The following is a 22,961-nucleotide window of genomic DNA, read 5'->3' as shown; positions in this document are numbered from 1 at the left end:
CGGAAGCGCACAAATCTGAAGGTTCCAACTCCATGAGTTACGACACTGTGTACACCCGGGTGGCACCCCACCTGCAGCAGACTGATCCTGTGTAAAAACTCACAGGCACCAGGCTTCCCTGGTTGGGTCCCTCTTCATCACCCAACAAATCCAAAGACAATCTCTGTTCTGACTTCCATCACCATCAATTTGTTTTCAGGACCCATTAGAAAAATAAAAAAAAAGAATACAACACTATTTATTGATTACCATTCACCAGTCTCTATAATAAAGTAAACTAGGATTGATACATAGTTGATATCATTCTGATTTCTACAAAGTTATTGTTTTTCCTGGATTCTGTTGAATCGTAACCTGATATGGAAAAGACTGAGCCTATGTGGAAGGAACAGGTTGGGGTAAAGAAAAAACACGCAGGTCTCTGGTTTAGACTCAAAATTTGTCCACCATCCGGCTAGCAGGTCCCAGACTCTCCAGCCATCTATTCAGGTTTTTGTCAGCAAAGTCTTAGACTTTGTTCTAGACTTTTCTTAGAAGTCTTAGATTTTTCCATGAATCATGACACACAGGGATAACATCTTTCTGCAAGCACTGGCTCTCTAGAAGCAACCCTCGAATGCCCACTTAACTAAGCCTTCCTTGGCTAATTAAAATACAGCAGAATTTGTCTACTTTTCTCATCTGGGTGTGGAGATTGTTGGTAGTGATAAAATGTTTCCAAAATTAAAAGATTTATTTTTCTCCCACTCAGGGAGTTTTGCGAATAAACAGTTGCATTTATGTAACTATAGATATAAATATGGATTCTGAAACAGCTGCTTTCAATTGTGCAATTTAACTGTTTACCTTATATTTAAATTTGTCCAACTAATTACAGAATCAACTATTTATTTTGAAAGCTTCTGGCTTCGGGAAATTGTTCCTTTTAACTTGGGATGACCTATTTCTTAGGTGGCTCCCAATTATGGCATTTCAGAAGCACAGTGCACTTACCCGTGATTGGGAAATGCCATTTTTGTTTTTAAATAATTTTATTTTTGGTGAATGTTAAAAAAAAAGTACAAACCATTTGTATACATAAATACACATATACTTAGGCATGCACACTTAGAAACAAATAAACGAAACCATAGCACAGTCCTTAGGCTTACATGGGTTAGACTCCGGGCCTGGTTTTTGAACAGCCTCCAAGTGGTAAAAAGTCTTAGTTCCCCATCACAAGAAACTTCCTTGTCCCCAAAGTGTCCCCCGTTCCCACCCCTCCTGAGACTGTGTGTCATGGTTATGCCTCCAGACTCGTGGTGGGAGCCCCCCTGGAGGTGGTGGCGGCCAACCAAACAGGACGGTTGTACGACTGTGCGTCTCCCACAGGCACATGCCAGCCCCTCTCGCTGCAGGGTGAGTGACCCAACCCAGGAAGTGGGACCCCCTAACCCTCCTGGACCCAAGCGCACCCCATTCAGCTTCCAGCCTGGACTCTCCCCACAAATGAAGTTGTGCCCATGAGTGTGACTGTGTGTGTCTGCCCTCTCAGTCCCCCCAGAGGCCGTAAACATGTCCCTGGGCCTGTCCCTGGCAGCCTCCGCCAACCACTCCTGGCTGCTGGTGAGTAGTCCTGGGTCACAGTCCCTGGGGTGTGCAGGGAGGGGTAGGGGCTGGAGGCAGCTGGGGCTGGGCTGGAGGAGGAGGGGCTGCTCTGGGGACCCCCTTGCTCACAGCCTCTGCCTCCAGGCCTGTGGCCCGACCATGCACAGAGCCTGCGGGGAGAACATGTATGCAAAAGGCTCCTGCCTCCTGCTGGGCTCCCACTTGCAGATCATCCGCAGAGTCCCAGCTGCCCTGCCAGGTAGGTCCCTCACAGACAACGCTTCCCTGTGGGGCACATGCTGGCACTGAGGTGCAGGCAGAGCATGCGGCCTGTGTCTCAGCCCCCTGTGCCCATGTTCCCTTCCTGGAGGACTGAGTGTGGCCAAGAGCCTCCGTGAGCCCAAGAGGGGACATGAGCACACTGTGGCCCGGCAGGGAGGTCCACTCAGGGCTGGAGCCACACATTGGTCCAGGGGTGAAAGTTCCCACAGGGAAAGGGGAGCCCCAGGGTGCTGGCTGGGGGTGGACACCAGGGTCTTACAGTTGCCAGCAGGTGCATGGACACTTCTCGAGGCCATGACCAGAAGAAGGGCCTTGGGGTGGTGGAAACTTGTGATGAGGACGAGAATCCATGAGGGAGGGAGGCAGTTCTGCCTGGTTCACCGCTGAGCCGCTAGGATTCCTCGGACTCGCTCTTCTCTGAGGGGAGCGAACAACAGGGCTGTGGAAAGTGTGATGCACGATTTTGTCAAGGTCAATGTCTTCCACAGAGAACAGGGCCTGGGGTCACCACAGTGGCATCTCTCTGAGGGTCAGTCTGCATAATGGTAGCGCCCAGATTTGTTTTCCGTGTCCACGGGCAAGTAGCTTCATTCCCTGAGCTTCAGTTTTCTCATCGGTAAAAGGAGCTTACTAACAAGGGTGGTTATAAAGATTAAAGGAGTCAAGGTGTATAAAATGCTGGCCGGGCGCGAGCCACTCCTGTAATCCTAGTACTCTGGGAGGCCCAGGCGGGCAGATTGCTCAAGGTCAGGAGTTCGAGACCAGCCTGAGCAAGAGCAAGACCTCTGTCTCTACTAAAAATAGAAATAAATTAATTGGCCAACTAAAAATATATAGAAAAATGAGCCGGGCAGGGTGGCGCATGCTTATAGTCCCAGCTACTCAGGAGGCTGAGGCAGGAGGATAGCTTGAGCCCAGGAGTTTGAGGTTGCTGTGAGCTAGGCTGACGCCATAGCACTCTAGCCTGGGCAACAGAGTGAGACTCTGTCTCAAAAAAGAAAAAAAAATGCTTAGAGCGCTGCTTGAACATAATATATGTTAGACATCCTGACTGGTCTTCCAGCTGAGGACTGTGTATTTGGCCTCAGAGGAAGATATAGATGAACTACCTCGTCTGTGGTGTCAGAGGGAATGCTGGGGCCACTCAGGGTGTGACTGAGAACAGGGTTTTAGGCCAGAGAGGCCATGGTGCCAGGCATCGGGCTTTTAGCCAAAGGTGGGACAGCAGCAGAAACACCCACAGACCAGACTGTGAGAGCAGAGTTCACAGAGGGGCAGGGGGAGTGGAGAAGAAGCATCTGTGGCTCTTGGGGGCACTGTGCCCAATCAGAGATGTCTGCAAGGCCAGGGTAGGTGATGTGGCACTTAACTGCAAGTAGGGAAATGTCTCTCATAGACGTCTCTGGAACTCACGAGGGGGGATGCCTGATGACAACGGGACACAACGGCAGGCAGGCAGACAAGGCAAGCTCGAGTCAAAGTGGAGGGAACTGGGCACCTGTGTGCCAGGCAGTGTCGGGTGCCTGGTAGGAATCACCTTGTTGTATCTTCACAAGATCACTGGGTGGTGCAGGATGACTGTCATTTGTCAGACGAGAGAACTGCAGTTTAGAAATATGAGTCCCCATGGACAGAAAGAGGCAGAGCCCAGAGCTTGAGCCAACCTTATCTGATAGGTGTGGTCCCTTTTCAAGAGGACACATCCAGGCACCTGCTATCGGAAGCTCAGTGGCTACAATAAAAGGAGCAAGAAACTGAAGGGCCGTGATGAGAGAGGCTGCCGCAGCCCCAGCTTGGTAGAGAATGAGGAGGTGGTTTCCCAATGATGCTGGACAAGGGGGAAGAGTGCAAGGTGTTGGCTGTCCAGGGGCGGCAGGTTCATGGGCAGAAAGGGGCACACCTGTGGGATCCTCAGCCTGCCCTGTGGACGGCTGGATTCTCTAGTCATTGAAGAAGCAGGAAAGGAAGAGATCTTCTATTTCTTCTTTGCACCCTTGAAGCCCCGGCTGGTTGAGCTGGGGGATGGGGGAGAGAGGAAAAGGCATTTTTCCTTCAGTGGTGGACAGGAGGCAGCGACCGCAGCTGTGGGGGGTGGGCATCACACCTCCACGCTGTGGTGGCCCGATCTCCCGCCGCCCTGAGAGAACACAGGATGTGGCTCCTACACATAGGCCCCAACCACCCCGCCCACAAGCCTGGGGACCGTCTGAAAGTCTCATTTGCTTATGTGCATATGGGGTGTCTTTCCCACTGCAGTGTGAACCCCACAAGGGCAGGGGTGGTATCTTTTTTGAAGCTATGGTCTCAGATCAGATTTCCCCAGAAACAGACTCCTAGCTTGTTAGGGAATGTTCTCGGGAGCAATACCCATGACAGCATGAGGGACGCAGGGCCAGAAGGGGACAGGATGGATGTGACGTAATCATACAGAGGCCTCAGCTGGCCGTGGGGAGCTTGGAGCCCAGCTGGCCCTTCAGACACGCAACAGGCATGACATATGGTACCCTTGGGTGAGACAGCTCCCTTCTGCCCAGCGTGATTTCTGGGAAGGGACTCAGCTGACAGCCACCAGCAGCCGACTCCATTTAGCTGGAAAGGAGTGTCTCAGACCTGGAAGGGGGTGGGTCTGGGTGGCAACCCCAGCATTCACTACTGGTGTATCCTACAGGTCTAGAAAATGCTGAGGACACAGATAACAGCTAATGCTTCGAGGGACAGGCCCTGTCTTAAGCACCTATATACATATTAATTTGTTTTATGCTTGCAATAATCCCACGTGGAAGGCACTATCATTATCCTCATTTTACAGATGGGGAAACTGAGGCCCAGAGAAGTTAAGCAGCTTGCCTGAGTTCCCCAATTAGCGACTGGCAAAGCTGGGATTTGAGCTTAGGCACTTGAGTTCCCGAATGCACACTCTGAACCACGTTGCTAAACTGCCTCCCTCGTGCTCTGTGACATCCCCAGAGTATGGGCTGCGTAATATTTGCTGACCAAGTGAATGAGGAGCCCACCCAGTCCCTGTCCTCTACTTCTCCCCTGCTTCCCAGGCCATGGGGGGGGAGCAACAGGGACTCCCCTGAGAGAACAGGACTAGGGCAGAAGATTTAGCCTCGTCTAACCGTGGAGCAGTTGGAAGCCAGGTGGGAACACCAAGTCTGCCCCCGCCCCTGTTGAGCAGGAGGGCTTCTGGGCCCCAGGAGGTGACTGGAAGCCATAATGCCTTTCTGATTTCTCCCTCCCTCCCTGCAGAGTGTCCCAGTCCAGAGATGGACATTGTCTTCCTGATCGACGGCTCTGGTAGCATTGACGAAAGTGAATTTCGCCAGATGAAGGACTTTGTCAGAGCTATGATGGGCTGGTTCGAGGGCACCAACACCTCGGTGAGGACCAGGCACCGGGCCTGGGGGTGTGGGGTGGGGGAGGCAGACCTGGAGTGGTTAGGGGAGCTTGTCAAAGGAAGGTCCCAGTGCAGGGCCGATTTGAGCTCTGACCTGGAAGGTTCCCCCATGTCATGTAATATATGTATCTACAAGCCACAGGAAACACAATGATTTTGCTATTTAAAAGCACTGAAAGTATTTAAAAATAATTTTGCTATGAAATTTGACTGAAGGTAACTCAACCAAATGATGGATGATGTGTTTATTATGTTTGCTTGGTCATTACTGAGTGTTTTAGTTTCTTATTTCCCAGCAACTAGTGTATGTGTGCACACACTCCTAAGAAGTGAGGATGTGAATTGAGTTCATGTGACATAAAATTTTTAAAAAACCTAGGCATAACTAATATTGTGGTTGGCAAGGTTATTCTATAGTTTTATGGCCCTGTCACCTTCTCCTTCACTCTGAATGTCCCCCATCACTTCTCCGTAATTTACAAAGCTCTTTCCAAGAAGGTCTGTCTGTAGGTGGCATCGGCTGTGACTTCCGTCCTCTCCCTGACAGCCCTGCCCTCAGGCTGCTCCCAGTCCACCATCCTGCCCCTCCCCCAAATTCTGGTTCTTTGTAAACTATGAAGCAGCATTATTTGGTTTTGATTTTCCAGTTTTCTTTTTGTATTTTTTTCTGGGTTTCAGTATATTATTTGTAGGACCACCAAAACACATGGGAAATGGTGTGTAAATTCAAATGCACTCCAAAATAAAAGGTTTATTAAAATAACAATAACAATGGGCCCTCCTCCTTGGCCTTTGCAGTTCTCCCTGTTGCAGTACTCAAACCTCATGAAGATCCATTTCACCTTCACCGAATTCCACAGCAGCTCAAGCCCTCGGGGCCTGGTGGATCCCATCGTCCAGCTGAAGGGCCTGACCTACACGGCCACCGGCATCCTGAAAGTGGTGTAAGCATCCCCTCCTGCCGCCTGCGGATGTGGCCGCCACTCTGGCCTCCTGACGCTGAGTCAGCACAGCCCTCTGGGCCTGGGCAGGCTCTGGGGAAAGGCGCTAAAAGGGGAGTGTAGGGCCTGCCGGCAGAACCTTCCCTGGAGTGCTCCTGGCCCCCTCACTGCTGGGTCTCCCCGATATAGGACTAGACTCCCCTCTGCCTGGTTCTGGAGGCTCTGGACCCTGGGAGCCAACCTGCAGTGGCCAAAGGCATGAGCTTTGGTTCACGCACATCTGGGTTCCCATCCGGGCCCCGCTTGCTACTGGAGTAACCCTGGGAGTTACTGACTCTAAGCCTCAGTAAGCTGTCAAATGAGGATGAGCTCACCACTAGGGTGTCAGGATTAGATGGGATCACGTGCGTGCGTGAGGTGCTTAGCCCAGGGCGTGCAGCAGGTGCCGACACAAGGCTGAGGTTTTCTCCAGAGAACGGTGCAGCCCCTCTTTACTTCCCTGGCAGGGACTCAGGAGTTGCTGCCAAGTGTCTTCTTTGTGCTTTCTCCCCACTCACCCCCCTCCACCCTCCATCCTTACCCATGCACCCCGTCTGTGTTATCTGGGTGCTTACCACGCGCCTGCCCAGCACTGGGGGCCAGGCGGCCCATGCAGAAAATGGTTTCAGTCCTGGGCTAGAAAGAAGAGGCTGACGCCACGGCCCTCACTCTAGCCTGGGCAACAAAAGTGAGACTCTGTCTCAAAAAAAAAAAGAGGACGTGGTTCTTGTGCGAAGGAGCAGGCTGAGTGTCTGGGATCCTTGGCTTCCTGCACACGCTCCTCGATGCTGCCCTGGGGGTAGTGCTAGAATTTGGTGGGAGCACACAGAACAAGAGCTGTTCCCACCACATGTACCTTCTTTATTTCTGGGTGGCTCTTCTGCCTTGAACACTGACCCCTTGGGACTGGTCCACCAGGAGGAAAGCCTCTGTCCGTAAGTTTAAAGTCACACAGGAGTATTCCCTCCTGGAGTCCGTCACCTCCCAAGGTTCTTCCCGTGGTAGGGCCTGGGAGAAAGGTAAATGAGGCCAGGGTGCCCCTGTGGTTCTCAACAACTCTTCCCTGCTCCCATAGCCCCGCCGGCTCCCATAGCCCAGCCCCGGCTCAGGGATAGACTCGGCTGCTGCTTGGACCTCCTTGCCACTGACTAGGTTTCTTTCCTTTGTTTTTTTTTTAAAGAAGTTCATTAAAACAAAAAACCAAAAATTACATTAAGGAAAGTTTTAAAAAAAGGAGTATTACCCACAGGCCCTCTAGTGTACCACCTTACAGTATTTTAGCAAGAAGTGATATGTACACATGAATCATAAATCCCACCAGCATAGGACAGTGCCATTTCCATCCTTGTCTTTATTCAGACTTATTTTACATGGTCACAGTCAGGGCAGAAAGTATTTTCATCCTCCTTTTTTTTCCATGTAGGTCATACAAACCTGCTGTCCCATGTTTCTCCACAGTTTTTATTGTTTTCCTTTGAAATGGCTATGTACTTTCCTACCCAGCTAAGCCATGACTTGCTGAACCCTTTCTCTAATGTTAGGCATTTAGGTTGTTTCCAGTATTGTATGTGGCATATGTGTGTTGTTTGGTATGTGTGTTCGTTCTGAATTCATAGACTTGCATGAGCATGTAGTTACATTATTAACCATTCTTTATAGCTATTATCTACTAGTGCTTACCATAGGCCATTCACTGTTGTAAAAGCTTGAACTCATTTAATCTTCAGAATAACCTGGTATTATCGTTTCAGTTATCCATCCATGCCTAACAAACCATCCCCAAATTTAGTGGCTTTCAGCTTTTTCATTATCTTTTATAATCCTGGGGCTCAGCTGGATGGTTCTTCTGCTGATCTTGCACAGGGTCTTTTGTGTAGCTGTGGTCCCATGTGTGAGGCTGGAACCCTGAGAACTTCATTCAAATGTCTGGTGCCCAGGCAGGACTGGCTGGAAGGCTGGGCTCCACTGGGTGGCTGAGCCTCTCTCTCCTGGAGGCCAGTCCATTGAGTGCTTGGAGTAGGGTGGCTAACCTTATTTCACTGTAGCTCCAGGCTCCCATGCAAAAGCAAAAGATACCAAGGCATCTTAGGCCCATAAGTGGCATGATGTCACTTCCATTGCATGCTATTGGTGAAAGTAAGTCACAGGCCAGGCCAGGTTCAGTGTGGGAGGGAAACTAGGTCTGGTTCATTGGGGGCCATCTTTAGAGACCAGCTCCAGCATAATTACTGTCCTCAACTTGCATGGAGAGAAACAGAGGCTCAGAGAGGTTGTGTAACTTGCCCAAAGCTGACTCCAAAGCTACTGCCTCGTGGGAATGAAGTTCAATAGTGGATAGAATTTTAGAAACAAAGACTATGAGTACCTTTATTATTATTGCCAGGATGGCTTCAAAAAGGGCTGAATTGATTTCTTAACATGCCTGGTAGTGTCTGAAGTTACCAGGACTCCCAGCCTCTCCAGATGATCTTCTAGGGCTGCAAATTGTGTCTTTCCAGAATCAACCAGCCTCAGCAGAGTCATCTCCCCTTCTTGCTTGACAGGAAAGAGCTATTTCATAGTAAGAATGGAGCCCGTGAAAGTGCCAAGAAGATCCTCATTGTCATCACAGACGGGCAGAAGTACAAAGACCCCCTGGAATACAGTGCTGTCATCCCCCAGGCAGAGAAGGCCGACATCATCCGCTATGCCATCGGGGTGCGGCCTCTTCTTCACCGCTGCCCCAGACTCAGCCTGCACCTCACCCAGGCCAAGGGCTGGTGGGCTCCTCCTCCTCAGCTGCCTCTCTACTGCAGGTGGGAGGTGCTTTCCAGGAACCTGCTGCCAGGGAGGAGCTGAACACCATTGGTTCAGCGCCTCCGCAGGACCACGTGTTCAAGGTGGACAACTTTGCAGCCCTTGGCAGCATCCAGAAGCAGCTGCAGGAGAAGATCTTTGCAGTCGAGGGTAAATGGGGAACGAGGTTGGGCTTTTGAGTTAAAGGGGTCCCGACCCAATTGTCCCCCACAGTCCCGATTTGGTCCATCCCTTTTCACAACTCATCCAAAATTGTTCCGCAGAACCCAAGCCCCAGACCATGGTCTCCTCCCTCTGCTCTGAGTCCTCATGGTCTCATCGCTTCTGGGAACCTAAGTGACCTGTTTCCCACAGGAACCCAATCAAGGACAAGTAGCTCCTTTCAGCATGAGATGTCCCAAGAAGGCTTCAGTTCAGTGCTCACAATGGTGGGTGGAGTATGCGCTTGATAAACAGATCTCTAGGCCAGCCCTGGGCCAGGAGCTGGGACCCAGAAGTAAACGAGAAGCAAACCCTGTCCTCAAGTTCATGTCTGGTGGAGGAGAGACATCCAAGCAGTGTGTCGGGTGCTGGGAGCACAGCAGAGAAGAGGGTAGCTAAGGTTCCTGATCTCATGGAGTGCATATTCACGTGCAAGGAGTCAATAAGCAAACAGACTTCCAGAGGGGGCTCAGCATCGGGATAGAGGAAAACAGCTAGTCAGAGAAGGCCCAATGGTGAAAATGGGCCAGCCCTGGGAAAATCTGGGGAAAGATTGCTCCAGATAGAAGAAAGACAAGTGCAAAGGTCCTGAGGCAGGAACAAGGTCACTGTGCTAGAGAGATAGAAGGCCTGGCACAGCCACAGTGGAGTAAGCAAGGGGCAGCATGAGAGGAGAGGGGTGGAGAGCTGAGAAGGACCAGACTGTGCAGACCAAAGAGACCATGGGAAGTCCATGTGTGTGCAAATTATCCAGAGGGGTCTGCTTTTAAGAAGGCAATAAACAAAGTACACACAGGAAATGCCTCTGGCTTCCTAAGGGAACTGAGGAAGACCTCAAAGAGGAGGTGACTTCGAAGTTGACTCTTCCAGAGGGAAGAGCTGAGTCTCAGAAAGTGAGAAGGGGAGAGAGAGGTACCCAGGCCAAAGGCTAGATGTGTTTTGGAACAAAGCAAGACTCCACGGGTTAGACTGGGAAGGGTCCTTGGTGCTATCCCTAGGGGTGTGGTGATGGTTTTCCAGTGGGGCAGTGGCTGCACATTTGGGTTTGAGGAAATCTAATGCCCAGGTGGTAGAAGCAGGGCAGAGGAGAACCCTGGGAGGCAGAAAGGGCGGTGGGTAAAATGGGACGGGGCTGACCAGGACAGTAGCAGGGGTGACAGGTGGAGAGACATTAGGGGTTGGGAGCACAGGGACTGCTGGCAGGGCTGGTGGCAGGCGTTTCTTTGGAACAGGCTGTCTTCCTGTTCCCGCCTGCTCAGCCCCCCTGGAACCCTTTCCTCCTAGGATGGACCGGTTCTGGGGGCTGTGGGGAGCTTCAGCTGGTCCGGAGGTGCCTTCCTGTACCCCCCAAATATGAACCCCACCTTCATCAACATGTCTCAGGAGAATGTGAACATGATGGACTCTTACCTGGGTGAGAAAAGGCTGGGGGTGGGGGACAGGCCCAAGAGGAGGTCCTGGGCGGGGCAGCAGCCTGGGGGGCCTTTGTGCTCAGGCCTGGCCCCCTCAGGTTACTCGACTGAGCTGGCCCTGTGGAAGGGGGTGCAGAGCCTGGTCCTGGGGGCCCCCCGTCATCAGCATACCGGGAAGGTTGTCGTCTTCACCCAGGCATCTGAGCAATGGAGGCTGAAGGCCGAAGTCACTGGGGCCCAGGTTGGGTATGGAGACAGCCAGAGGGGACCCAAGGTTGGGCGTGGTGGCCAGAGGCAGGGAAGGAAAGAATGAAGGGGATGGGGCCCCTGGGGGAGGTCCTGGTGCCTGGCCTAGAAGGGGGTGTCTCTGGCGGGGGCAGGCAGGATGACCTGAGGCTCTGCCCTCCAGATCGGCTCCTACTTCGGGGCCTCCCTCTGCTCGGTGGACGTGGACAGAGACGGCAGCACTGACCTGATCCTCATCGGGGCCCCCCATTACTATGAGCAGACATGGGGGGGCCAAGTGTCTGTGTGCCCCTTGCCCTGGGGGGTGAGTGGCTGATGGCCCTGGGCTGGGTGGGGTCTGGGTATGGGGTGAGGGGTTGCCCAGGCAGGGGCCTGGCACTGGTTTTGTCTGCAGCCGAGCAGGTGGCAGTGTGAAGTCATTCTCCGCGGGGAGCAGGGCCACCCCTGGGGCCGCTTTGGGGCGGCTCTGACGGTGCTGGGGGATGCGAATGGGGACAAGCTGACGGACGTGGCCATTGGGGCCCCGGGAGAGCAGGAGAACCGGGGTGCTGTCTACCTGTTTCATGGCACCCCAGGACTCGGCATCAGCTCCTCCCACAGCCAGGTGAGGCCTCTGTCTCCAGCCTCTTCTGGTTCCAGCTCCCTTTCCATGCTGGGGCTCACCTGCCGCCGTCCCCTGTCACTCGCCTTGGCAGTGACCATTCCCTTCCTTTCAGTAGCCCCCAGCGAAGCACAGACCATCTCTCTTCTCTTCTTGGGTTCCAGACACCCTTTATTCTGCCGTGGGCAGCTCCATGGCTGAGAGATCAGGCGTGGAGGCCAGGCCCCAGGTCCCCCTTGGCCACCACTAGCTGTGGGGCCTTAAGCAGAGACTGGCAGCCTCTGTGAGCCTCAGTTTCTTTCTAAAAAACATGGAAATGATAAAACCAATCCAGCGGTTTCTCGCACAGATAGCAGAAGGACAGCACTAAGCATTCCACCCATCAAATATTTATGAAGGACTATGGCAAACAAAGGAATCTATGATATTCCCATTGCTATGCTTTTATTTCCTCATTAACCTGCACCCTCGTGATGAGCTGGACAAAAACAGCTCCGTTTCTCTGTCTGGGGTCCCTGAGGTCCTCACCTCTGCTTGCTTTCACGCCCTACCCCTCGTCTCTCCTTTCTGATTTTTCTATTCAGATCTGCTTCCCCTACAGTCTCCTTTCCGAAGCTCACATCTCAAACCTGCCCCACCACCTCCCTGTTGCTTTCACTTCTCCTGTCCCTCTCTGGCCAGCGGATCGCAGGCTCCCAGCTGTCCCCCAGGCTCCAGTATTTTGGGCAGTCGCTGAGCGGGGGCCAGGACCTCACGCAGGATGGACTGGTGGACCTGGCTGTGGGGGCCCAGGGGCACGTGCTGCTGCTCAGGTGACAACCCCCCCTCCCCAAATACCACTCCTGCCCGCTGTGTGTCTGATTCACCAGTGCTGCCCTCTCCACCTTGTACTCCTCCCAAAGACCAGTGTCCCGTCCTCTGTCCCTGCCTATGCCCCTCAGGAGCCTGCCGGTGCTGACAGTGGGCATAACCATGAGATTCACCCCTGTGGAGGTGGCGAAGGCCGCGTACCAGTGCTGGGAAGAGGTGCCCACCAACATGGAGGCTGGGGAGGCCACAGTCTGTCTCACTGTTCACAAAAGCTCACTTGACCAGTTAGGTGAGTTTCCTCCCTAAAAGCTTGCTCAGCCCCTCACCCATTAGAGGCCGCCAGTGCTATCCGCAGGACAGAATGGGCCCAGATGGTATCCAAATCTCACCGCCACATCCGCTCAGCTGCCCGGGTCAGAAACCTGGGCACCTTCTGTCCCCCTTCCTCCCATACCCAGGCCAAGCCTATAGGTTCTGTTTCCAGGATGGAGCTAGAGTCTGCCCTCTTCTGTCCCCCAGCCCCAGCCCCTGCCTTCCTCTGGGACCCCAAGTCTTTTTCCTTCTGACACCAAAGTAACAACACTTTGAGCAGTTCTTGTATCTATTCTTGCACCCTCCCACCCATTCTGCACAGAACTATAGCTGATGGAAAATGCAAACCCAGGCTCCTCATCCCCCTGCTTAATACCCCTCAACTGCTCCCCCTCTCTTTCACAGAGACCCCGTCCTCCCTGAAATGCCCCCTCTGGTTTGGCCTCCCTGCCTCTCTGGTCTCATAGCATCACCCTTACTCGATATGCAAATAAATGGGCCAGCCTCCTGCCCCCTCCTGGTCTTAGCCTCCGTGCCCACTGTCCGACGTTCTCCTCCCCGCTCTGCGCCAGACTCCTGCTCGTCCTCCAGGCCACCATCTAAGACGGCAGCCCTGCCAGGTGCGAGTCAGCACGCCCTCCTTAGTGCCACCAGAAGATCCTCCCCTTGCTCTGATCACACTGTGACATTAAGGCCCATGCACTCGGCTCCTTTCATAGACCATGAGCTTCACCAAGGCAGGAGCCCAATCTCTCCATCTTCTTCTCCATGTTGCATCCCAAGCACTGGGCACAGTTCCTGGCCCATAAAAAGTGCCCAGCAAATATTTATTACACGAACAAATAAATGAAAACAGAACATTCTAGGTTCTCTCAGCCTTCCCATTTTCCACTCCCTCTTCCCCTTCAGGTGATGTCCAGAGCTCTGTCAGGTATGATCTGGCACTGGACCCAGGACGTCTGATTTCTCGAGCCATTTTTGATGAGACCAAAAACTGGACTTTGACTCGAAGAATCACCTTGGGGCTGGGGGATCACTGTGAAACCATGAAGCTGCTTTTGCCAGTGAGGACTTTGGGTTCTGGGCAGGGGAGAGGGAGGAGGAGCCTCTAGCATCCCTGCTTTCTGCTGAGTGAGTGGGAAGGGTGAAGGTACCGGGGCTGGAGAAAGCAACGTTGGGGCAGGAGACCCTGGCTGCAAGACAGCTCGGATGGGGAGCTGTCTGGACAGTGGGGAACGGACACAGGGGAGAAGCCCCAGCGGTGGAAAGCAAGGGGAAGGAGAGCGGGTTCTTGAAAGGCCACCCTCCCTCAGGACTGCGTGGAGGATATGATGAGCCCCATCATCCTGCGCCTCAACTTCTCCCTGGTGGGAGAGCCCATCCCCTCTCTCAGGAACCTTCGCCCTGTGCTGGCTGTGGGCACACAGGACCTCTTCACGGCTTCTGTGAGTCTTTCAATGAAGTCCCAGGGATGTGCCGACTTTCACTGGGTCTCCATGTCCTTAAGAACCCACAGTAGTGCCCAATAGCCCACCCACCTCATCAAGTGCAGAACGCCTCCACCCAGGCACCAGGGCCCAGCCTCGCTTGGCCCCCCTGCACACACCCCGGCCGGCTACCCGCTTTGCCCCATCATAAACTCTCCGGTTCGCATTCTGCGGATGCTCCCAGCTTTTCCAGTTCCCACCTCTGTGCCTTTGTCCCTGCTGTATCTCTCATTTGGAAACCACTTCCTTCTTCTCTCTGCTCCAAGGATCTTCTCCAGTCCCCAAAGCTCCAGTCTCTTTTGAAAACCACACTCAGCAGCTGCCACTTCTTTTCCAGCCTCCCATTGTGCCATGGTGATGTCAGACCAAATGTCACCTGGCTGGAATCATAACAACCTGCATCTACATTTGTGGCTCCCCTGGGATTACAGGGTCCTTGAGCCTAAGAACCATGTCTAATTCACCTGTCCTTTTCGCCTTCACCAAACCCCCATCCACCCCAGAACCTCTCACGTTATTGGCACTTAATAATGTTTGTTGAATATTGTTCCAGGATGAGTTGGATTTGACTCAACTGAACTTTTTTTCTTGAATCCAAGGATCTTGTCTTATCTTCCTTTTATATTCCAACCCCTAAACCCCACCTGCGCTCCAGTGTCTAGCACAGTCCTGGGAGCAGAGGCTTGGTAATACTCAATGTTGATGAGTATTCCTAATGAGGGGACTGGAGAGAGACTAAGACATGAGATGGGAAGGGAATGTACTGTTTCACTGCAGCTTCCCTTTGAGAAGAACTGTGGGCAAGACCGCCTCTGCGAAGGGGACCTGGGTGTCAACCTCAGCTTCTCAGGGTGAGCTCTATCTCCTTTCAAGCTTCTAGGTCTCCCACTCTCATAGGATGAGGAGTGTTTGTGCTCCCCCTTGGCTCTCTTTCTAACAAAAATGATTTTGATTGGAATGTCATTCACCCATAGCTCATGAGTTCCCCTAATCTCGCCCCTGCCCTGGTCCAATTCCAGCCCAGTCACATTCTCAGTCCTGTCCTTCCCACTTCAGCCTGCAGACTCTGATGGTGGGGAGCTCCCCGGAACTCAATGTGACAGTGACTGTGTGGAATGACGGTGAGGATTCCTATGGCACTGTGATCCACTTCTGCTACCCAGCAGGGCTGTCCTTTCGACGGGTGTCAGGAACCCAGGTAAGCAACCCCCTTGGGCTCCACTTGGCTGGGGCCTCTCCCCTGCCCTGTAACTCGCAGCATTCTAGTAGTTTCTTTTAAATTCTTCTTCTGTGACGACATAGAAACACACACAGAGAAAAGCACATAAAGCATATGCATAGTTTAATGAGTAATATTAAGCAAACCTCCACACAATTAGCATCCAGGTCAAGAAATAACACACTGCTAGCACCCCCAGAAGCCCTCTCATCATGTGCCTTTCCCCATCACACCCCCACTCTCTCCCCAAAGGTAATCACTGTTCTGACTTTGTGATAATCATTTCCTTGCATTTCTTTATAGTTTTACCATGCATGAGTGCCTCCCCAAATGATACTGCTCAGTTTTGCCAATATTTGGATTTTATGTGAATGGAAACATACTTTTTTGTGTCTTTCTTCTTTTCCTCAATATTATGTCTGTGAGATTCACTCATGTTGCTGCAAATGGCTGTAGAAATTTTCATTGTTACATAGAATCTCTTTGTATGACTATACCACAATTTATTTATCCATTTTATAACTGATGACTATTTGAGTTGATTCCTGTTTTTGGCCATGACTGTTCTTGAGCATGTATCCTGGTACATTTACGAGAAATATTTTGGTAGGTATATATCATGTGTGGAATTGCTGGGTCATTGTGTATGTGTATCTTCAATCCTAGTAAGTGAAGTCAAACCAGTTTCAAATGTATTTTTGCCTATTTACACTTCCATCAGCAGCATATGAGAGTCCCTGTGGCTTTCCATCCACTCCAATACTTGGCATTGTCAGACTTTTCAATTTTTGTAAATCTAGTGGGTTAGTAACAGAATTTCCTTAGAATTTTAATTTGCATTTTTCTATTAAGGTTGATTAACTTTTCATATAGTTCCTGGTAGTTCAGATATTTTCTTTTGGAAAGTGCCTGTCCATGTCTCTCCTCTCCTCTCCTCTCCTCTCCTCTCCTCTCCTCTCCTCTCCTCTCCTCTCCTCTCCTCTCCTCTCCTCTCCTCTCCTCTCCTCTCCTCTCCTCTCCTCTCCTCTCCTCTCCTCCCCTCCCCTCCCCTCCCCTCCCCTCCCCTCCCCTCCCCTCTCCTCCCCTCCATTTTCTTTTCTTTCTTTCTTTTTGAGACAGAGTCTCACTCTGTTGCCTGGGCTTGAGTGCCGTGGCATCAGCCTGGCTCACAGCAACCTCAAACTCCTAGCCTCAAGCAATCCTTCTGCCTCAGCCTCCTGAGTAGCTGGGACTACAGGCATTCGCCACCATGCTGGGCTAATTTTTTCTATTTTTAGTAAAGATGGGGTCTTGCTCTTGCTCAGGCTGCTCTCAGACTCTTGAGCTCAAGCTATCCTCCCTCCGTGGCCTCCCAGAGTGCTAGGATTACAGGCGTGAGCCACCGTGTCCGGTCCATGTCTTTTATCTATTCTACGATTGGGTTGCCCATTTTTTCGTATTGATTTGTCAGAGTTCTTTACATGTTCTGGTTACTAGTCCTGTTCCAGTTTTATGTGTTCAAGTATCATTTCCAATGCTGTTGCTTGTGTTTTCAATCTTTTTATGGTGCCTTTTAATAAACAGAATGTCTAATTTGATCATGGTTGATTTTATCAATCATATCTCTGTATTTAGTGTTCTTGTGTGTGGGTCTTGTTTGAGAAATGCTTTTCTACCCCAAGGTTGTGAAAATAATTCCCCAAATTATCTTCTAAAAGCTTTATACTTTTAATTTTTTCTCTTTTCTTCTTCTAAATATTCTTTGAGATAGGGTCTTGCTCTGTCACCCAGGCTGGAGTGTAGTGACATGATCACGGCTCGCTGCAGCCTTGAACTCCTGGGCTCAAGCTATCCTCCCATCTCAGCCTCCCAAGTAGCTGAAACTACAGATGCACACCACCATGACTGGCTAGCTTTGCTTTTTCTCTCTTAAATCTTCAATCCAATTGGAATTTATTTTAACATATGGAGTGAGGTAGGGATCCAATTTCTTTCTTTATCTTTCTCTTCTTCTTCCTTCTTTTCTTCCTTCTTCTTTTTTTTTTTTTTGGTAGGGGCCAATTTTCCCAGCACCATGTATTGAAGAGTCTGCCCTTTTCCCTATCGCTCTGCAGTGCCACCACTGTTATATAACAAGCCCATGTGTGCATGTGGGTAACTTTTGAATTTGTTCTCATCTCCTAGAACCAACCTCATCAGCGCCCACTGCGCCTGGCGTGTGAGTCAGTGTCCTCCAGAAATGAAGGCCTGAGGAGCAGCAGCTGTAGCATCAACCACCCCGTCTTCCCGGAGGGTTCTAAGGTCAGTGTCTCCTCCCAGATCTCATCACTGTTCTCCCTCATCCTGACCTGTTCCCTTCCCTCACTCCTGCATGACCTTGCCTATCCCCATTCCTTCTTGCTCCTTCCCTCAGGGAACCTTCATAGTCACATTTGACGTCTCCTACAAGGCAAACCTGGGAGACAGAATGCTTATGAGGGCCAATGCGAGCAGGTAAGTCCAGGCCAGGTATGGTGTGCCCTTCGCTCTCCTGTCTCACACCCCACGTGGAGACCCGTCTCCTGGATCCCTTCCTACTTGGGCCCCCTTTCTTCCTCCAGTGAGAACAATAAGCCTGCAACCAGCAAGACAACCTTCCAGCTGGAGCTGCCAGTGAAATATTCCGTCTACACAGTAATCAGCAGGTGCTTACTCCCTGGCCCTCCCCTTGGACCTCTGACCTTCCTCCAAGCCTGGTACCTCCCTCAGAGCCCCAGCCTACTCTTTTGATGACGTGGCCTTTTGATTCCTCACATGGGAATGCTCATGTGGGTAACCAGCCATACATAGTCATGTGACTCTTACTGTCAGTGATGGACCACATATACTATGGTGGTCTCATAAGATTATCATAGAGCTGAAAAATTCCTATTGCCTAGTGACGTTGTAGCTGTCATAACACTGTAATGCAACGCATTACGTTTTCTATGTTTAGATACACAAATACTTACTGTTGTGTTCCAGTTGCCTACAGTATTCAGTACAGTCACATGCTGTACAGGTGGGCAGCCTAGGAGCAGCAGGCTACACCATATTGCCTAGGTGTATGGTAAGCTATACCATCTAGGTTTGTGTAAGTGCACCCTATGATGTTTGCACAATGGAATCACTTGATGATGCATTTCTCAGAATGTATCCCTGGTGTTAAGTGATGCATGACTGTATTCATATCACAATATTATATACCATAATTCTTGTTTCTTCTCTGATCAATTGGCCTGCTGGTGGAACATACATCTTGTCACCACTGTGCATTTCCTCCTCTCCCTAAAAAATACAGGCTTCTTTTAAAATGAAGCCAATCCTGTCATTTGTGCTAAATATGAATGTGCCCAAGCAAAGGTACTAGATTGAGATCGAGGCTTTTCTGAGGCCAGGTGCGTTGGCTCATGCCGGTAATTCCAGCACTTTGGGAGGCCAAGGTGGGAGGATTGCTTGAGCCCAGGAGTTTGAGACCACCCTGGCAACATAGTGAGACCCCACATCTCTACAAAAAAATAGAAAAATTAGCTGTGTTGTTGTGGCACGTGCCTGTAGTCAGAGCTCCCTGGGAGGCTGAGGCAGGATTGCTTGAGCCCAAGAGTTTAAAGTTGCAGTGAGCTGTGATTCACTGCACTGTAGCCTGGGCAACAGAGTGAGATCCTGTCTCAAAACAAAATAAAACCAAAAAAGGTTTTCTGAGCACTCTGAATGGGACAACTTGTACCCAACAGGATATGGTCTGTCACCACACAGAGGAAAGGAAAGGTCAAGTTTCTACAAAACTCAGAGGAGGGCAGAGGTGTGAGAAACTGTTGGGAAGGTCTCTAGGAGCCCAAGATTGAGGCAGGCCACCGAAAGGCAAGGGCAGGGCTGCTGCTCTGGGGTATGAAGGTGGGTTGAGGAGGCAGAGGCAGGCCAGGCTGGGAACAAAGCAAGGATCCCACATGCTGGGTTAAACTTCAGAGGTTTAGAGAGTTGCTCAGAAGCTTATAACACTGCCATGGGACAGAGTTTGCTGCTGTTGCTGCAGCTGCTGATGTATGGATTTTTAGGGGAACTTGGGGGAGGGGATCAAGCAGTGTCACTGCACTTTCAAACCGCACGTGCAGGTTTCCCTTTCTATCCACAGGAAAATATGAAGAACTTACAGTTACATATACTTATGTCAGGCATTATTTTATGTTGTTGTTTTTTTTCTTTTGCATTATTTTAAGCACTTTGCATTCATTTAATCCTATAATTCTATAACTGTATTATTATCCCCATTTTTACCAACAAAGAAGTCAACAGATTATTATTATTTTTATTTTTATTTTTTTTGAGACGGAGTCTCACTTTGTTGTTCAGGCTAGAGTGAGTGCCGTGGTGTCAGCCTAGCTCACAACAACCTCAAACTCCTGGGCTCAAGCGATCCTCCTGCCTTGGCCTCCCAAGTAACTGGGACTACAGGCATGCGCTGCCATGCCCGGCTAATTTTTTCTATATATGTCAGTTGGCCAATTAATTTTCTTTCTATTTATGGTAGAGACAGGGTCTTGCTCTTGCTCAGGCTGGTTTCGAACTCCTGACCTCGAGCAATCTGCCCGCCTCGGCCTCTCAGAGTGCTAGGATTACAGGCATGAGCCACCGCGCCTGGCCTATTATTATTATTTTGAGACAGAGTCTCAGTCTGTTGCATGGGCTAGAGTGCCATGGCATCAGCCTAGAGTGCCATGGCATTAGCTGGACAACTAAAAAAATATATAGAGAGAAAAAATGAACCAGGCATGGTGGCGCAACCAGGTTCGGCTACAGAGCCCATGGCCATATACCACATGCCTCTCTGAGGACTTGGGAAAGTGACCTGCTTAGATTTGAAAAGAGGTTTAGAACTATAAGGTTTTAAGGTGAGAAAACGGAAGCACAGAGAGAAGGGGCTGGGATGGGGAGCAGAGAGGAAGGCTGGCATAGTAAGAAAAAATAATCTCTAACATTTATGGAGGTCTCGCTATGTGCTGGGCACTACTACAGCCCTCATCACAACTCTACCACAGGTAGGTACTATTATTATCGTCCCCATTTTAAAGAGGAAAAAACTACAGGGCTCCAGAGAGGCTAAGTAGCTTGCCTGAAGTGGCTCAGGTGAAAAGTGGTAGACCTGAGATGTGAACCCAGGGAGTCTGGCACGACAGCCTGTGTGTTCCTAATCCCCACGCTGGGAGGCTGACCGCGGGGATACTGCTGGAGTCTCTGGGCGGCTGGCCTGGCCACTGTGTGAGGGCTGGGGTTGAAAAAGACAGGCCCCTCTGCTGGTCCGCTTGAGTCTACTGAGCTCGTAGACACTAAGCTCTGAGAGGGCAGGGATTGTGGCTTAATTGTTGACCCCCAGGGCCAGTCACACGGCATGTGTTTGCCGAAGGGTGCTAAGGATGGATGGAAACCCACCTGCAGCCCAGGACACTCATGTCCCCTCCATGGGCTTGTGTTCACGCACCATCCTCCCTTACATTTACTTGCCGCTTCAGGGTGGCCACATCTATTTTCTTCCTTCCCACCATGGAGGGGCTCTCACTCCATTTTTTCCAGAGTGATCCAGCCATCAGTCCCTAGAGTCCCCCTGAGCCTATTGTTCTGGCTACAGTCTCTGCAAGTATTACCTCACCCTAACCATGTATCTACGAGATGAAGCAATGTGGATGTCTTTTTCTCATGGGAAAATGTTTAAAAGTTAGGAGAGGTGATGTTTAAGTTGGGCCTTTAAGTGTAAATTTCCAGAAGGGGTGGGAGTAAGGACATTCCAAGCAGAAGAAAAGCTTGCGGCTCTGGGTGACTGGGGCACAGGGCACTAGGGGGACAGGGGCTGAGGCCGAGGCTGCAGAGCTCCGTGAGACCACCAGTTTCCCTGAGTCATCTGCCGGCCAAACAGAACTCTCTGCAGCAGGCTAGGGCACAACTGGGGACAGTCTCAGGGCTGTTTTTCACCAACAAGCCCTCTCTCTCCAGGCAGGAGGAATCCACCAAGTACTTCAACTTCACGACTTCTGATGCGAAGAGCAGGAAAGAGGCTGAGCATCGATATCGTGTGAGAGGCTAGGGAATACCCACGTCTGCCCTCCCTCGGTGCAGATCAAGTTGGAAGTTGGTGGGGAAAGATGGAGAGGTGCCTCGGGCTGGGGCCAGGAACGGAGTGGGATTTGGAGACCACAATAACGTTCTGTCTCGATTTTCTACAGGTGAATAACCTGGGTCATCGAGATCTGGCGGTCAGCGTTCATTTCTGGGTCCCCATCTTGCTGAACAGCGTGGCTGTGTGGGTCGTGGCCGTGGAGGCCCCTGCACAGGTGCTTGCCTGCCTTTCCTCTTTCTCCAGAGTCTGGTCCCACTGCACCGCACACCCTCTCTCCAGGGACATGTTGACTGTTCTGTGGCTACTTCTCTCTCTCCCTAGAGCCTCCCCTGTGTGGCAGAGAGGGAACCGCCCCAGCATCCTGACTTCCTGACCCAGATTCCAGGGAGTTCTGTGCTGGTGAGAAAGGCCCTGAACCCCCGGGGCAAGACCAGCCCACACTGGGGGACACAGGGAAAAGTACCTACTGCTAGATTGTGAGTTAGATACACATCCTGCAACTGTTCATCTGTTCCCTACCCACAATCCGACAAACCCTATTTCTCTTACGATTCCTTCCTAAGTGAGGACCCTCCTCGACCTCATTCCTCTTCTGTCCCTAGGACTGCTCTGTTGCTGACTGCCTGAGGTTCCGCTGTGACATCCCCTCCTTTGGCATCCAGGAGGAGCTTGACTTCATCCTGAAGGGCAACCTCAGCTTCGGCTGGGTCAGCCAGGTGTGTAGGCTCAACAGCACAGCCCCTGCCCCAGACTCAGGTGGGACCTGACATGTCTTTGCCTGACCTCAGGCCAGGGCATTCCTGGAACTCTGAGCATCCCCCAGAGCCAATTCCACAGGTTTTCCCCCGACTCCTTTCTTTTGAAGACATTGCAGAAGAAGGTGTTGGTCGTGAGTGTGGCCGAAATCACATTCAACAGGTCCATGTATAGCCAGCTTCCAGGACAGGAGGCATTTATGAGAGCCCAGGTAGTGACTGTGGGGTAGACAGTGGCCAGGCTGGTAAATCTGCAATGCTGAGTGGGGGGAGGAGGGATGAAGGTCTCTGGGCAGGACAGTTGTCCCTAAGCACATAAGTGCTTCTGCATTTCACCCCTGGGAGCAGGGCCTGAGGAGGGGCAGGAGGGAGTTAAAGGTCGGGGAGCCTGGGAGGAGACTGTGGCAGCAAGAGGCCTGACACATTCTGATCCCTAAATCAGATGGAGACGGTGCTGGAGGAGTATGAGGTCTACAACCCCATGCCCCTCATGGTGGGCAGCTCTGTGGGAGGTCTGCTGCTTCTGGCTCTCATCACAGCCCTGCTGCACAAAGTGAGTATTTTCATCCCACTCTTGATATCCCCAGCATCCAACCCAGTCCTCCCACAGACAGGATGGTATAGTGGGAACTCAGACTATGGAGTCAGACAGGCCTGGACACACATTCTGTCTCCATCACTTACTCACCACTTAGTGTTAGGCAAGTTGCTCAACTTCTCTGAGCCTGTTTCTCATTTTGAAATGATAATAATTCTTGCATCACAGA

General features: G+C 51.2%; 1 protein-coding gene across 1 annotated transcript in view; it reads left to right on the top strand.

Annotated features, from left to right (window-relative positions):
• The window catches only part of LOC105871034 (integrin alpha-D-like), a 49,606-nt gene that overhangs the window by 25,990 nt on the left and 655 nt on the right, over nucleotides 1-22,961 (top strand). Inside the window, exons 7-33 of the mRNA XM_075994862.1 lie at nucleotides 1,295-1,398; nucleotides 1,535-1,605; nucleotides 1,732-1,846; nucleotides 5,122-5,252; nucleotides 6,068-6,213; nucleotides 8,793-8,946; nucleotides 9,045-9,195; nucleotides 9,400-9,473; nucleotides 10,531-10,660; nucleotides 10,757-10,899; nucleotides 11,068-11,208; nucleotides 11,299-11,508; nucleotides 12,187-12,317; nucleotides 12,447-12,604; nucleotides 13,537-13,691; nucleotides 13,941-14,072; nucleotides 14,892-14,965; nucleotides 15,171-15,312; nucleotides 17,497-17,613; nucleotides 17,726-17,805; nucleotides 17,913-17,996; nucleotides 21,316-21,394; nucleotides 21,546-21,653; nucleotides 21,761-21,838; nucleotides 22,042-22,155; nucleotides 22,305-22,406; nucleotides 22,637-22,747. Coding sequence (XP_075850977.1) covers nucleotides 1,295-1,398; nucleotides 1,535-1,605; nucleotides 1,732-1,846; nucleotides 5,122-5,252; nucleotides 6,068-6,213; nucleotides 8,793-8,946; nucleotides 9,045-9,195; nucleotides 9,400-9,473; nucleotides 10,531-10,660; nucleotides 10,757-10,899; nucleotides 11,068-11,208; nucleotides 11,299-11,508; nucleotides 12,187-12,317; nucleotides 12,447-12,604; nucleotides 13,537-13,691; nucleotides 13,941-14,072; nucleotides 14,892-14,965; nucleotides 15,171-15,312; nucleotides 17,497-17,613; nucleotides 17,726-17,805; nucleotides 17,913-17,996; nucleotides 21,316-21,394; nucleotides 21,546-21,653; nucleotides 21,761-21,838; nucleotides 22,042-22,155; nucleotides 22,305-22,406; nucleotides 22,637-22,747 — 3,235 coding nt within the window. The remainder of the gene's footprint in view (nucleotides 1-1,294; nucleotides 1,399-1,534; nucleotides 1,606-1,731; nucleotides 1,847-5,121; nucleotides 5,253-6,067; nucleotides 6,214-8,792; nucleotides 8,947-9,044; nucleotides 9,196-9,399; nucleotides 9,474-10,530; nucleotides 10,661-10,756; nucleotides 10,900-11,067; nucleotides 11,209-11,298; nucleotides 11,509-12,186; nucleotides 12,318-12,446; nucleotides 12,605-13,536; nucleotides 13,692-13,940; nucleotides 14,073-14,891; nucleotides 14,966-15,170; nucleotides 15,313-17,496; nucleotides 17,614-17,725; nucleotides 17,806-17,912; nucleotides 17,997-21,315; nucleotides 21,395-21,545; nucleotides 21,654-21,760; nucleotides 21,839-22,041; nucleotides 22,156-22,304; nucleotides 22,407-22,636; nucleotides 22,748-22,961) is intronic.

Source organism: Microcebus murinus, chromosome 19, assembly GCF_040939455.1.
Source record: "Microcebus murinus isolate Inina chromosome 19, M.murinus_Inina_mat1.0, whole genome shotgun sequence".
In the NCBI taxonomy this organism is placed as follows: domain Eukaryota; kingdom Metazoa; phylum Chordata; class Mammalia; order Primates; family Cheirogaleidae; genus Microcebus; species Microcebus murinus.
The sequence above is the reverse complement of the archived record's forward strand: the minus strand, read 5'-3'. Positions and strand labels throughout refer to the sequence as shown.